The 16343-nt window shown below is 35.2% G+C and overlaps 2 protein-coding genes across 3 annotated transcripts; one reads left to right on the top strand and one right to left on the bottom strand.

The window, feature by feature from the left end:
• Nucleotides 1–3678: 3678 nt before the first annotated feature.
• Nucleotides 3679–11967, top strand: LOC102617109 (ribonuclease TUDOR 1). The gene is made up of 17 exons (XM_006484995.4): nt 3679–3845; nt 4393–4551; nt 4956–5030; nt 5116–5229; nt 5313–5417; nt 6377–6583; nt 6704–6913; nt 6995–7102; nt 8091–8261; nt 8349–8546; nt 8758–9207; nt 9296–9526; nt 9601–9789; nt 9862–9939; nt 10024–10218; nt 10879–11256; nt 11447–11967. The coding sequence occupies exons 2-17, from the start codon at nt 4393–4395 to the stop codon at nt 11639–11641; spliced, it is 3063 nt and encodes a 1020-aa protein (XP_006485058.1). The 5' UTR covers nt 3679–3845; the 3' UTR covers nt 11642–11967.
• Nucleotides 11968–12421: 454 nt separating this feature from the next.
• On the bottom strand, nt 12422–15409 carry LOC112498834 (respiratory burst oxidase homolog protein D-like). Of its 2 annotated transcripts, XM_052439277.1 has the most exons (6): nt 15236–15409; nt 14363–14999; nt 14073–14235; nt 13903–13951; nt 12645–12758; nt 12422–12556 (listed from the first exon to the last, which is right to left on the bottom strand). In XM_052439277.1, the coding sequence occupies exons 1-6, from the start codon at nt 15278–15280 to the stop codon at nt 12506–12508; spliced, it is 1059 nt and encodes a 352-aa protein (XP_052295237.1). In that variant the 5' UTR covers nt 15281–15409; the 3' UTR covers nt 12422–12505. The 2 variants fall into 2 exon arrangements, with proteins under 2 accessions (XP_052295237.1, XP_052295238.1); XM_052439278.1 differs by lacking the exon at nt 12645–12758 and having other exon boundaries at nt 12423–12556.
• Nucleotides 15410–16343: the final 934 nt, after the last annotated feature.

The raw sequence follows: 16343 nt of genomic DNA, 5'->3' as shown, positions 1-16343 counted from the left end.
TAAAATAAACTCCAATTACTATCTGTAGTTCGGTCCACTTAAGGATGGCAATATTTCAATTGGATGAGGTGGCTGTTGATGACTACCAACAGTAAACAGACAATTCTGATGACGCACGGGATTCTGAGGTTATAAATAATATACGATATTTTTTCTTTATAAATTATTATTTTTTTATTGTTATTCTAAAGTTTTATTTTTTTTCTTTTGTAATAGTCGAGGATGGCTAGACGATGAAGTATTTATATTTTCCTCGTGGTGTATACTATTGTGGATTTGTGTATAATTTTTTTTTTAAATCGTAATATTTTTGTTTCTCTACAATATATTCACGAGTATCTCCGCTTGATACAAATGTTGTGAAGAGCAATTTGAATTCCAATATGATTACTCGACAAGGTTCGACACAAAATGAATGGTTTGGGTTGACAAATTATAATGATTATTATTATTAATGACTAATAAATTATAATGATTATTATTTTTAATTTGTTTCACTATATTATAATCATTATAATTTGAGAAACAAACAAATTATATGTATAAATATATTTTATTTTACATTATGTACATTTTAGTCATTTGTTTTCTCCCAGCAGTTTAACAGTAAATTTTATACCAAACATTCATAATTATTTCCAAAATTCACAGTACTTTTGAAAATAAAATTTACTAAACACTTAACTGATTTTCTTCACAATTGATTATTTTTACAGCACAACTAATATAAATTATTTTAAAAATTACAGTATTCCCAAACTGACTCTTAATCATACTATTCGTACATAACATATCTAAATAAATCGTGTCATGTAAAAAAAATTGAATAAAATTCATTTATTAATCACGTCTAAACAAATCAAATCCTGTATCCGCTTTATTCAATGCGCCGATTATGAAATTTGAATGTCAAAATTTATTAGTAAAATTTGACATGAATATTACCGCTCCTGCGGGTCTTCAGTCTCCATGATCATGAGTTAGCGGTAAAGTATACTTTTTGACCTAGTTGGAGGTAGGCATTTCCATTATGCTTAAGCTGTTTTGATTTTTACTTTTTATGGTACATGAGTAAACTAAAATTATTAAAAGATAAAACGGATAAAGAGAGGTAAGCAGCAAAATGATTCAGTGACCAAATCTGATTTGTTCTTTTCACCATAGATAGTAACTTAACGGTAAAAATAAAACTGAATTGTACTGGACTGTCGTGGTGGTTGAGGCTTGAGATCTAACACCTCTGACCATTTTTATCGGATTGATCTACATTCGACAGGCACCAATCTCCGCACTAAAGTCTCCCTTCCACGCGCCTACATCATCTACGTCCACTCGAGATAAGAGCGCGTCAGCATCAGACGCTTTCGCCGTCAACACTTAGAAAGAGAAAATATCTCGTTGAAAAGTTTGCTTTGAATAAATTTTTGGATAATATCATCTACATCCACCGACGGATGTATCAACTTGGCTCCTGCTGAAATTGCAAATTTGTAATTAGTTTGATAGGGTGACGTGACGTCGCGTCAGTGGATAGGAAATGACGGACCTTTTCGATACAAACGAACAAACTATATCTATATTTGAAACAAAAGTAAAAGTGACATACCCATTTGTTATTTTGCCACAGATATTTGTGATCGGCCTATTCGAAAAGTTGTTGCCTAGAAAGTCAAATATTTGCATAAAGGAAGATACCAGCAACTGCGATTTAAAATAAGGGTCACGCCATTGGACCACCTTAGGTGCCAAACCCGCGGCCTAAAATCTAATCTTCTGATTGTACATTTTTAATTGGCACAGCTACCACTCAAAAAATGATATTTAGTTTAAGAATAGATAAGACTAGGGATGGCAATGGGGAGGGGAGGGGAGGGGACCAATCTCCCCATACCCATCCCCGATGTTTTGCATATGTCCCCGTCCCCTCCCCGTCCCCGTCAAAATTGCTTGAGAGAATCCTCATCCCCTCCCCGAATAATAACAGGGGATCCCCGAGGGTCCCCGGTCCCCGAATAATTAATAGTCTAATACATTTTTTATTTTCGATTTTAAATTAATCATATTAAAATAAACTCATACCGCTATTGTAAGCTCGTAACCAACTTTGACAGCACATTAAGGCCTCCAATGTGCTTGGATGAAGTTTGTTATGGTATGAGCTCACAACTCTACCACTAGTGTTAAAAGCTGATTCAGAAGCAACTGTTGTAATTGGAATTGCCAAAATATCTCTAGCAATTCGAGCTAATGTAGGATACCTATTAGCATTTGTCTTCCACCAACTCAAAATATTAAAATCTTCCATCCGAGATATAACTTTCTCATCCAAATATGAATCTAATTCATCTGCAACAACTGCACAATCTCCATTGTTTACATAATCATTAAAACCTGTCATCCATTTGGTTGCTTTCTTATAAGAATCCCCTGTAGATCTAGTAGAAGAACTACTACCAGTATAATCAAAGCAATAAACAGTTGGTGAAAACTTCAATTAATACTCTTCAACTAATTCCCGGCAAAGGGTGACCACTTTCCCAACATACAACTATTTTGATATTTATTATTTTTAACAATATTTATAATTTTGTTATTTATTTATTAGTAATTTTAAAAATAAAAATAAAATTAAAAATTAAAATGGGGAAATGGGTAGGGGATGGGGATTCCACCTCATCCCCGTCCCCTCCCCGAATAAAAAGTTGGGTAAAAAATTTTCCCCGTCCCCTCCCCGAAAAAAAAATTGGGTATAAAATTATCCCCGTACCCTCCCCGAATGGGGAAAATCCCCGAGGGTACCCATCCCCGTGGGGATTTTTGCCATCCCTAGATAAGACTTGAGTTGAATAAAATAATAATAAATTTATTTAATTTAACAATAAATAACTTTAGTTGTAAAACTAAATTATTTTAAAAAAAGAACTAATCAACTCATCTAATAATAATAAAGCTAACTTGTTTTTAACCCAACAAAAAAGGAGATAGGAAAGTGGATTAATCTGAAATTTCTTTTTGTAATCCCATAACGCCTCTATAACAGAAAACTATTTTTTTAATTACAAAATGCTATGTTACTAAAATAATGAAATTCATTTCAAACGAAAGCTAATGAAATAACGTAGGTTATAATTCATTTGGTAAATATTACAATCAGCATGGACATTTATTTAATTTAAGAATAAAATAAGATACATGTAAAAAAAAAAGAATAAAGTAAGATATTGAATAAATTAAACTATTGTAGCAAAATATTAATACATTTTATTTAAATTAAATAAAATTTAGACGGACGGTAATTGGTCGTTAAGAGCACGCTATCCAAGATTAGAGAATAATTACTAGTTAGGCTTCACATTTAGCACCCAGACAAATTAATTGGCCCGCACATATTGATTTCACAAATAGGAAAATTTGGTAATTATCAAAATGACGTCATTAATCAGGCCGGTTTTCGCGTCCGTATCATCACCATTATTCTTGGGGAAAAAAAGTTTTTTTTAAAATTTTTTTATATTTTACAATTTTTTCATTTTTGAAATTTGGAATTTAGATAGATATACTTTTGAAATTCTGCCAAAACAAAATAGAATTTGTATCTCTGTGGTATTTCCGTAATTACCTCAAACAAGGAGGGTACATTCATCTCAGCCAGTATTGCTCTCTTGTTTATATGCCCATGTTTAGCGCATTGTCTCCTCTCTCTATGATCCGCCGTCCCGTTCCCGTATAAATCCGTCTCTCGTCTCTGTTTTATATTTTCTCAATACTCCATTTTTTCATTTACATTTTATCATTATTCTGCTCTCTCTCTTTAGATCCAATACGTACCGTTTTATCTGATCCAGGTAACGTAACGAATTGTGACTTTTATTTTTCATTTTTTTGGTTTAGTGTTCCTTTTGTTTGACGCAGATCAGGTTTTGATTGTTTTGATTATTTTTTCGAGATTTTGTTTGTTTTGATTTAATGTTGTGATGATGAATGTGCGTGTAACAGACTTGCATGCAATTCGCGCTCGTTTTGAAATTCCTTCTGTTATTTTTGTTTTGAGACGACGATGCTTTAATGTTTATTTGCTTGATCGATTGATAGATCGAGCTGTTTATTAGTGACTGATAGGATCAATCTCATGTGTTCTGTTTTTGCGTGTCGTTTTAATAATAATTGAATGCGTTTTTGGACTTTCGATGATTTCAATGCTACGGATCTGATATGAATTTGTTCTTCGTGTGCGTTTTCTCTTATTAATTTTCATTCTTATTTAAATTTGTTATTTTTTATATTCTCTTTCAGTTATTTCTTTAACTGATGCTGATTTGATACACAGAATATTGTTAATGAAAAAAAAACGTATGGATTAGAGATTAATTCGTTTAGATCTTTACTGTTCAGATGGCAACGCCAGCGGCAGCCGGGGGAGGATGGTACAGAGCAAGAGTGAAAGCTGTTCCATCTGGTGACAGCTTGGTGATAACAGCCTTGTCCAACCCGAATCCTGGACCTCCACGGGAAAAAACTCTCACTTTATCATCTATTATTACACCTCGGCTGGTAATCATTCTCTATCCACAATGTTGTATGTGGTTAGAGTGCTATTCTACATTCTCTAATTTATTACCTGAAATTTTTCTTAAAGTTAAATGTCAGCGGAGAAATTTTATAGGTTTGTGAGAATCTATTATATAATTATTTGTATTCGCGGCCTCTCAACATCTTGTTATAAACAGTTCTGGGTTTTCTACTATTACTGTTGACCTTGCTACTCCTTCTTGCTGTCAAATGTTATCATAAAAAAGTTAAAAATAGGAGTACATAATAATAACAAAAAAAACTCTGGTTGTATTACAAATTTGTAGCATCTTTCTGAAATATTTGGATTACAATATTTTTATTCCGTGAATTTTTCAGTTTCCACACTAAGAGAACCTTTTTGTGATAATTTGTCTTATTCTTAGGCCCGCAGAGGTGGTTTAGATGAGCCATTTGCATGGGACAGCAGAGAATTTCTGAGGAAGCTCTGCATAGGAAAGGTTCTTATTTTCTACTATCATTGTCAGTTAGTTTCATTAGTTTTTCTTCTCTCTAGATCAATTTTTGTGAGTGTATCAAATGCAGGAGGTCACATTCCGAGTAGATTATGCTGTACCCAACATAGGCCGAGAATTTGGCACGGTCATCCTTGGTGACAAAAATGTAGCAATGCTGGTTGTCTCAGAAGGCTGGGCAAAGGTTCGTCCTTCCATTCCCAGATTTGAGAGTTTGGACTTGTGTTTTGGTCCTCAGTATTTATTTGCTGAACGTGATATATGCAGGTTAAGGAGCAGGGTTCCCAGAAGGGGGAAGCAAGTCCTTTCCTTGCAGAACTGCTACGTCTCGAAGAGCAAGCAAAGCTACAAGGTCTTGGCCGCTGGAGCAAGGTTCTTTTTAACCCTTCCTGAAATGCATTCTATTGTAAAATCTAATTTTTTTTCTTATGTTCCTTGGGTATAAAAAGTTGAGATCTAGTGGCAATTGAATTTATTTTGAAGAAACTAAAAGATGTATGAACTCAGAACCTCATTTATATTTGCTTTTGCTGAAATAGATGATATTTGAAATTAAAAAAAAAAAGGGCTAAATAAATTATATTTAATAAGAAATATTTGGCAATGCTGGAGTATTGCATTAAGAATGAAATGTTCAAAGCCTAAATTTCTTAAAAAACTTTACAAGACACCACATTATGACATTAAACGTATTTTGATGTGCAATATTTTCAGTTGCATGTTAATGCTGAAGTTTTTGAGAATTATTGATTCTATAAAATTTTAAAAATGGTTTCTTTCGCTCTTGGTAATTAAATAGTATTTTTTCCGTCAATTACTTTTTCAGAATTTTTTTTAACAACATTAAATGAATGGATCAAATCTCATGTATAATTATCTTGTAGAGGACATAATGTTATATGTTTAAAATTATCTTATTGGATTTACTTTCCATTAAAGAAGTAGTTTAAATGATCACTTTTGTCAGAGTCCTAATCCTTGTTTGATCTAAGTTTATTAGTCTCTTTTTTTCTTGCACATACTGAAACGATTAGTATCACCACGAAAATGTCTTAGTTAGGTGCACGCATGATGAAAGAATTTTCCTAAGAACCCTGGAAATAAAAGAAGTTTCTATAGCTTAACTAGGATCAAGGATTCTAGAGTACCAATCCGGCCATCATTTGTATTAATGATGTTGCATTTTGGCTTTCATCAAGTTTGAGTCTAATGTGATTGGGCTTGTGCATTGTGAGCAGTCTACCTTTTAGTGAAAAATGACTGGCTTAGCAATAAAATTGTTGCCTAAATTAATGCATAAATGATGAGCTGTCTTCATTTCTTGATCATAGGTACCAGGTGCTGCTGAGGCTTCCATTAGGAACCTACCACCATCTGCCATTGGTGATTCTAGTAACTTCAATGCTATGGCTCTGTTAGATGCAAACAAGGGAAGACCTATGCAAGGTATTGTTGAGCAGGCTCGAGATGGCAGCACTCTCCGTGTATACCTGCTTCCAGAATTTCAGTTTGTCCAAGTTTTTGTTGCTGGAATCCAGGTAAACATGATGCCCCTTGATTGTTTGCATGTAAATTTTTTATTTAACTTTTTTTTTTATGCCTTCCGAGACCAGTACTGCTTGATGTCTATATTTCTCATTTTTCCTGTTTCAATTAAGGCTCCAGCTGTGGCTAGGAGGCCTGCAGCTATTGTCGACACAGATACTGAGGAGACCAATGGAGATGTTTCGGCGGCTGAAGCAGTAGCTCCTCTGAATTCTGCTCAGAGACTTGCAGCCTCAACAGCCTCAGCTGGACAACAATCCACTGACGAACCATTTGCATTAGATGCCAAATATTTTACGGAAATGCGTGTTTTGAATAGAGAGGTATGTGCATTTCTAATAAAGTTGTCTTCTTTATATCCACATTGTTTAGATGGCCTAAATTCATAATTGATTCTTTGGTAGGTCCGTATTGTCCTGGAAGGTGTTGACAAATTCAAAAATTTGATTGGGTCAGTGTTTTATCCTGATGGGGAAACAGCAAAGGACCTAGCAATGGAGCTCGTGGAAAATGTATGTGCATAAACTCTTATCTTATCATCCTCTGATGTTGTGCGTGTATATATTTGCAAAACTTTATACTGTAGCTGAATTGAGGATTGTGATGTTTGATGCTAGCTTCCATGGTGGTATTTTTAGAGTGTTTTCTTGTTCATGACATCTCATAGATGCTCCATTATGTGGAGCTATGATGAAAAGTGAGGAAATGTTGACACTTTAAAAGTGCACCAATTCACGTAGAAAATATTGAAAATGAATCTAATATGTGTGTTGACAAAATAGACAACTTTGAAAATGAAAATATTTAGAAGTAGGCAAGGTCTGCCATTTGTCTACTTTGTCAATTTATGCCCAACTATTTCATTGTTTACTGCCAGTGGTATGTATTGTATTTTGTTGAAATGGGATAGCTGAGGAAATGTTAAGTTCTCCTGTTTCTATACTTTTTGGCTCTGAACATGCTATGTGGCTTGAATTAATATTATTTGTTTATTCTGTAAAGTTGGTAGTGGTGCTTTTTTTAAGTTAATGTAAAATTTCTTCAATTGGTTCTCAAACATGCAAGTCCGTTCAGCCACTGCCTGTACTTTATTGTAATTGTTATGTAATAATATTATATGCTTGGTAAAATCCCTGATAGGTTTAGCTTATTTGATAGGACTCTGTCTTTCCTTAGGGCCTAGCCAATATGTTGAATTCTACTGTTTAATTTTTATTGGACAGTTCAGGAAATATCAAAATTCCCCTGTTTCTACTCCTTTGTGGCTGTGAACATGCAATGTGCCTTGATTTAATAATATTTGTTTATTCTTTTAAATTGTGTAATGGTGCCTTTTCTTAGTTAAGTAAAATTTCTTCTAATACCCTGAAACACACAATTCGTTTCAGCCGCTGCTTTGCTTTATTGTAAATGTTACTTAGTAGCATTACATGCTTGGTAATATACTACTATCTATGATGGGTTTAGATTATTTGATATGACTCTCTGTCTTTCCTTTAGGGCTTAGCAAAATATATTGAATGGAGTGCAAATATGATGGAAGAAGATGCTAAACGACGGCTAAAGGCCGCTGACCTTCAAGCCAAGAAAACCCGGTTGAGGATGTGGACAAACTATGTGCCACCACAATCAAATTCGAAGGCTATTCACGACCAGAATTTTACAGGCAAGGTAATATATGTTTCAGACAATCCCTTTGTTAGTAGTATTTTGTGTTTTATATTATAGGTTATAAATTTACCTGTATTCATTTCTCAGGTTGTGGAGGTTGTTAGTGGTGACTGCATTATTGTGGCTGATGATTCTATCCCATATGGCAATGCATTGGCAGAGAGACGAGTAAATCTTTCTAGTATTAGGTGTCCCAAAATTGGTAATCCTCGTAAAGATGAAAAGCCAGCTGCCTATGCTAGGGAAGCAAGGGAGTTTCTGAGAACACGGCTCATTGGCCGGCAAGTAAGTACAAATATTCATTGGAATGAATTTGAAGTTTCTTTATTTTACTTTTCTTTAAGGTTAACGGGCAATTTGTCCTTGTTTTCTCCTTACATTTGATTCAAATATATTATTTTTTTCCTTGGGAAAAGAAAGGATTATTATTCATTTGAACATAATTTGAATGATGATAGAAATTATAAATAATCTTTTATTATTTATTTTGTTTTAGGTGAATGTTCAAATGGAATATTCCAGGAAGGTTGTTGTGGAAGCAGCACCAGTGGCGGCTGGGGCTAAAGGGCCTGCTGGGACTAAAGGGCCTGCTGGGACCAAAGGGCAAGCTGCAGCTAAAGGGCCAGCTGGGGAAGAGTCTGTGGGGGCTACAGAAACAAGAATAATTGATTTTGGATCAATCTTCCTCCTGTCTCCCATTAAGGGTGAGGGTGATGACGCATCGGCAGTGGCCCAATCTAATGCTGCTGGCCAGCCTGCTGGAGTGAATGTTGCTGAGCTGGTAGTCTCACGTGGCCTTGGCAATGTGATTAACCATCGAGATTTTGAGGAAAGATCAAATTATTATGATGCCCTTCTTGCGGCTGAAGCACGTGCCAAAGCTGGGAAGAAAGGGTGTTACTCTTCGAAGGAACCCCCAGTCATGCACATACAAGACCTGACTATGGTTAGGATCAACTAAAATATTTCTCATTCAATGAATCGCGAAACCAAGTGACTTTTTTATCATTTACTCAATTGAATGTCTTTAACAGGCACCCGTCAAGAAAGCTAGAGATTTTTTGCCGTTCCTTCAACGGAGTAGGAGAATTCCTGCAGTTGTTGAATATGTCCTCAGTGGCCACCGCTTTAAGGTGTTGATTCCCAAGGAAACATGTAGCATTGCCTTTTCATTCTCTGGTGTCCGATGTCCCGGTCGTAACGAGCGCTATTCAAATGAAGCGCTTTTACTAATGAGACAAAAGATTTTGCAGAGAGATGTTGAGGTACTTCACTTCTTTAAATATTCTCGGTTGCTCTCCATACTTAGTTTAATCTATATTTATTTGTTTCTATACAGATTGAAGTGGAAACAGTTGATAGAACCGGCACTTTCTTGGGATCTTTATGGGAGTCAAGGACCAACGTGGCAGTGATTCTTCTTGAAGCTGGCCTGGCAAAGCTACAAACATCTTTTGGCAGTGACAGGATCCCAGACAGTCATCTTCTTGAACAGGCTGAAAAATCTGCTAAATCACAGAAACTGAAGGTAAGAATCATAGTGTAAGTCTTTTTTGCTTTCATTCTTATGTTGATTCTGCTAATTGAAATATTATTGCAGATATGGGAGAATTATGTTGAAGGAGAGGAAGTGTCCAATGGTGCAGCTGTAGAAGGCAAACAGAAAGAAGTGCTAAAGGTGATTTTGATACTATTGCATCATGTATTGTCCTCTTCTTGTGTTCTAAATAGTAAATGATTTCCTGCTTACCTCTATTTTCAGGTGGTGGTTACAGAAATTTTGGGAGGTGGAAAATTTTATGTTCAGCAAGTTGGTGATCAGAAAGTTGCCTCAGTTCAGCAACAACTTGCTTCTCTGAATCTCCAAGAAGCTCCTGTAATTGGTGCTTTTAACCCTAAGAAGGGCGAAATTGTTCTTGCTCAATTTAGTGCAGATAATTCCTGGAATCGAGCTATGGTCAGTGAACTCTTACCTCCCTTACAATTTGCTACAGCGAAAACTTAGATATCATAGCACTCCCTGCTGATTATACAAGCTTAGGACTTTCTGCTTATAATCATCTTAAGCAAATCTCAGTGAATGTATGTGTGGGTGTGGGAAGTACGAGTGGGGAGTTAGAAAGCTTATGAGAGTGAACCAAAAACATGATCAGATAATGTGGCAAAGAATGCCTTTTTCTTTTTCTTTTTCTTTTTCTTTTTTTCCCTCTCATATTAGGAAGCATATTTAAATCAAAATAAGTGCTCTAATATTTTTCTTTTCACTTAGAAGCAAAGCAATTTACTATTTAGGGGCTTAAGCGTCTGCAAATTTCTGGTCATGGTTGCTTGATATGTTAAATTCTGGATATGGATACATCAAGACCGTCAAAAGTTTGGCAATTTATTTTCTCTGTTACTCAAATTCTGGTTGTTGAGTTCTGTCCGTAGTTGGTATTATAAGAATTTTAAAAAAACTAAAAATCATTGATACCAATGCAATGCTAATGTGTTTTCCGTTATTGCATGCATTAGGACAATTGCCTTCTGTCATCTTCCTTGCTTCAGTAAATTCAAGATTTTAACTTGGTTTGGATTCCTGTGTTGTTTTGCTTACTCTCTGATCCGATATGTTTAGATTGTCAATGCACCTCGGGAGAAGGTTGAATCTGTAAACGACAAATTTGAAGTATTCTATATTGATTATGGAAATCAAGAGTTGGTTCCATACAATAAGCTGAGGCCTATTGATCCATCATTATCGTCGACACCACCTCTTGCTCAGCTATGCAGCCTTGCCTACATCAAGATTCCTGCCTTGGAAGATGAGTATGGTCCTGAAGCAGCTGAGTTCTTGAATGAACATACGTATAACAGTTCAAATGAATTTAGGGCCTTAGTGGAAGAAAGGGATTCTTCTGGAGGAAAACTCAAGGGACAGGGAACTGGGACACTTCTTCATGTAACTCTGGTTGCTGTGGATGCTGAGATTAGCATAAATACTCTTATGGTTCAGGTTTGATTACTAGTCCTTGATTTACTTGGTATTTCTGATAAAATAGGCTTTTGATTTGAGGAACACGAGCACGTGCATTTGAAAAATTATTCTAGGATGTGAAACTTGCCACTGTTCTCTAGGAAAATGAGCAAATGAATCTAAATAAAGCTGGCTTGTTTGTGTAAGTTACGCCTCATGTATTTTTCAGGAAGGACTTGCAAGGGTAGAGAGGAGGAAGAGATGGGGATCCAGAGACAGACAGGCTGCCCTTGAGAATCTTGAAAAATTCCAGGAAGAAGCTAAGACTGCTAGGATTGGGATGTGGCAGTATGGAGATATTCAGTCTGATGATGAGGACCCATTACCTTCTGCTGTGAGAAAGGTTGCTGGAGGCCGACGATGAACATGATCATATAATTGTACCAGAAGTGGTAATAGAAAGAAAAATGAGAAAAAAATCTACTAATGGCCCAACATGAGATGAGATAGAGGCCTAAGATGAGTTTAATTTATAGGCGAGATCATTCTCGCTTAGAGTGAGAAACAGTCCCAAACTTTGCAGTGGAAACTTGGCTTAAGTTTTGTCTTATTTTTTATTCTTGTTTTTTATTGTAGAATTTTGATCGGAGGAGAGGGTACAATTATTTTTTCATACATGGTACAATAAGGTGAAAAGTTTGTCCATCTCCATTAGAGGAATGTTATAAACAAATTTTCTTTTGATCTTCACTGTGTGAGCTGCCTGCTATTTCCTGGCTGTAAAATCCGTAAAATCCGACTCGTGCTTTTTTATACAGGAGCCAGATCGGTCATACTTGTGTAGGAACAATTGTAGTGCTTGTTTTGCTGAAACTTTCAGGGAGCTGTCAAATTGCTCGCGCGAGAACCGAAATTGGATAAATTTGTCCATTTGAAATCATGTGAATATTGCCGGTAGATCAATCATCGCGATAGCTGACTGCAGTCTCAAATTATTTTCTGTTACAGGAATGAACGTGCCGTATAAACATGATCATCATTGGGATCGTGTCATTTGAAAGATGATCAAATTATTCTGTTTCAGCAGTGTTCTATTAATTTGAAATTACTGCTTTTTCAATATTGAATTTTAAAGATCCCAATGCAAGGGTAAGTTAACTATAGAGGATATTACTTTAGGTACATACTAAAGTAAAAACTATGTTCTTAAGTAGAAAAACCATAAAGCCAGGTAGTATCCGTCACCGCCTTCAAGATTGCGCCGGTGCTTGTAACTAAGTAATGGTAGTTATACCGGGGGGTATGAGGCAAAGCCGAGAAGCGCTTCCAGATCGTCTATCTGGTCAAATTTTGAACAATATAATTGTAAGATATATGCTTAACTCTTCAGATTTTTTTAAAATAATTTTTTTAAAATTTTTATTTACCGTGATGTATCCGAGATAGTAAGGATCCAATTTTTCCATAATCCCAGCAGCAAATTCCTCTGCTTTCTTTTGGGTATTTAAGAATTTGTCTGCAGATGCACTGAGGCAGATAATCTTAGGGATGGCAAAAATCCCCACGGGGACGGGTACCCTCGGGGATTTTCCCCATTCGGGGAGGGTATGAGGATAATTTCATACCCAATTTCTTATTCGGGGAGGGGACGGGGAAATTTTTTTACCCAATTTCTTATTCGGGGAGGGGACGGGGATGAGGTGGAATCCCCATCCCCTACCCATTTCCCCATTTTAATTTTTAATTTAATTTTAATTTTTTAAAATTACTAGTAAATAAATTATAAAATTTAAATTATAAAATTATAAATATTGGTAAAAATAAAAAATATCAAAATATTTATATTATTAAACTTTTAGGCCTAATTAGCTAATTAAAGTTCTAAATTTTTATTTAGGACATTAAAAAGACTGAGTAGATTCTATTAGCCAAATTTTTTTTTAATTTTGATATTCTTTAAATATTTTAAACTTAAATCTATTTTTTATTTAATTTTAGATGTTATAATTGCCCACAGCGAATCACAATTTTAATATCTAATCTAATCTAATCTAATATTTACTTTTGATTTGCTCCGATTTAACTATTGTGTTGTAAAGGGAATAGTCCACATTTATAAAGTGCCCACACCACCATTGAAAAAGTTAATTTTGAATCTAAATTTGATTTTATTTGTAACAATTTTGTATTAGACTATTAATTTGTTCATGATAGTTTGTAAAATAAGTTTGTATCTCTTGTATGTTGCGTTACTTACTAATTTAATGTATGTGACTTTTGTAATAGATATTAATGTAAGATATATTTCGAACTTTACTTTTATTTGAATTTTTTATTTTAATATGATTAACTCAAAATCGAAAAAAAAATGTATTAGTTATTCGGGGATCGGGGACCCTCGGGGATCCCCTGTTATTATTCGGGGAGGGGATGGGGATTCTCTCAAGTAATTCTGACGGGGACGGGGAGGGGATGGGGACATACGTAAAATATCGGGGATGGGTACGGGGAGATCGGTCCCCTCCCCTCCCCTCCCCATTGCCATCCCTAGATAATCTGTAGATATATATAACAATTGATGATTAAAATAACTAAAAGAAAATTCTGACAAGCACATGATTGATGATTCAAACTTAATTAGTACTGAATTTAGTGCATCTTTTGGAATTATTCAACATGCCATACCTCTGTGAGCTCATCTTCCGTGATTCTGTCAACTCCATTTTTACCAACTCTGCAATAATTTTTTCACCACAAACAACAAAAATGATGAATGACTTGCAATGAACATGCCAAAAAATGGAAAAAAAAAATTGTAATTTTTCCTTTTAAATTAAAGAAGAATTAATCATTACATGTCAAAGAAAATTTGAAGCCTGGAATGAAAACTCTGATTATTGACCTCATCCCAAAACTCTCTTAACTGATCCCTAGTGATTGTATCCCCATGAATGTTGTGTCTTCGAGTTAAAGCATCAAACAAGTTAACAGAAAATTCCTTCCAGTCCTTGTCCATTCCTGCCATAACATTAACACAAATAAAATTATTAACAGCAAACAAACAAACAAACAAATCATACACAACATTTAACGTTGCATCATGCTATATATATAAGTGTGTGTGTGTGTGTGTGTGTACACATGCCTATGCATTCGCCAAAGCGAGCACGAGGCAAGACCCCATTAGTTGATGCCGTAATTTCATCGTATCGCTTCTCAACATTTGCCCAACCAGCGCCACCATCAGTCTCGCTAATGAATTTGACACACCCGCTTAAGCTCTTGAAACATCTGCCTGATTCCAGTTCCAACAACATTGGAAAATGAAACTGTCCTGTCTCTAACCCTTTTTCAAGGAAAGAATTCTCAATTATTTCTTCCGTTCTAAAAACGAAGATGACAGCAATTATAGCAAAGGCCAATGGTAAAAGAACAGATGCATTATAATTGGACTTCACATCTGATATCATCAGAATAAAATGGATCAATGTAGCAATAAACTGAAGTGCAGAGAACACGATATCTACTATCTCAAGCTGCCGATCAGATTGTGATCTGATTACTCCGATGGTGCTTCTTCTTCTTTTTCTTCTTCTTCTGCTTCCCAAGAAACACGCATAGATAGTTATAGCAAAACCAAATGCGGACAAGAGAAATGCAGCGAGAGGAGCCCACTTGCTATTTCCAAATACATGATCCAGCACAACTGATACAGCCTCCAATACAAGGAACAAAACCGCAAGTCCGCGTTTCCAATTTTTACATACCACCAACTCACCGACCTGTGATATAAAAAAATTAACCCAAATTGAAAAAAAAAAAAACCGCACAGTATATACTACAATAGCAAATGAGTCTAGCTACGTTAGCTATCTAATTTTAAGTTTTCTTCTCGTATTAACTGTACCTATTTAGCCGATGACAAAATGCAGTACAACTCAAGTAATTAATAACACCATCAACAAAAAAATTATAGGTGTCCGACATTTAGACACCGTTGAGAATGAAACTTATTTACCGGGCTTCTTAAGTGGCGAGGTAATCTCCTTCTTTCAAAGTCCATTCCTATCACTGTAAGCCCTTGTTGTGTAGCAAAAATATTGAATTTAAAGAAATTATCAGAGGAAAATGGCTTCCAGCTGCAATTAAAACAAGAGTGAAGTTGTGTGTTATGTTCAAGGAAAGTTCTGCGTTTTTTCCTTCGTGCCCACTTGATTGGGAATAAACGCAATTAAAAAAGACCAAGAATCAATGAAGAAAAGACTAAAGACTAAAGACGAACAAGTTGATTAGATATGTTCTTGGATTGATGAACCTTTCTTTAGTCTTTTAAATAAAAATTGAGTAAATTGAAAATTTTAAAAATAAAAAGAACAATTTAAAAATAACCAATTCACAATCCTAATGAGAGTAATAATATTTTTTTAATCAAACACAAAACCACTTTATGTTCTTTACAACTGTGGAGCTCCATTACCAAACTGAATACACACACATATCATACATATATCAAGTGTATGTAATATGAAAAATTAAAAAAAAAAAATTCTAAAATCATTCTCTCCATACGAGCATATAAAAAAATGCTAATGATGTGCTATTTGGTTAAATCTGTTTCATTGAACGGAAAACTTGAAAAAAGGTTCCTGCCAAATACCTCTCGAAGTACAATTGTATCAGTATCTTTTCTCGCAAAAGCTATGGTGAAGATGGGTTTCTCTTGTAAATGGGTAGCCTTAATCATGCGGTGCAATTCTTCATCATTTTTCTCACTTCTAACTAATGTTACAGTCAGAGGCATTATTCATCCACAGAGAGGCGTGCGACGGGGATGCCCCCTCTCCCCTTATTTATTTTTTATTTATGCTGATGTCTTGTCTAGTTTACCATATGAAGCTGCAGAAAGAAGATTAATTCATGGAGTGGGTTTCGACTACAATCATGTAACTATTACTCATTTATTTTTTTAGCATATGATAGTTTAATATCGAGCTTCTCCTGATGAATGCATGTTTTAAAGGCAATCCCTGACAAGCACACGAAAGCTTCAGGACAGTCGTTTAACCTTGACAAATCCTCCATGATTTTTAGCCCCAGTGTACAGAATCGCATCAAAGAGGATATCA

The sequence above is a fragment of the Citrus sinensis genome, chromosome 4 (assembly GCF_022201045.2).
Source record: "Citrus sinensis cultivar Valencia sweet orange chromosome 4, DVS_A1.0, whole genome shotgun sequence".
In the NCBI taxonomy this organism is placed as follows: domain Eukaryota; kingdom Viridiplantae; phylum Streptophyta; class Magnoliopsida; order Sapindales; family Rutaceae; genus Citrus; species Citrus sinensis.
The sequence above is the reverse complement of the archived record's forward strand: the minus strand, read 5'-3'. Positions and strand labels throughout refer to the sequence as shown.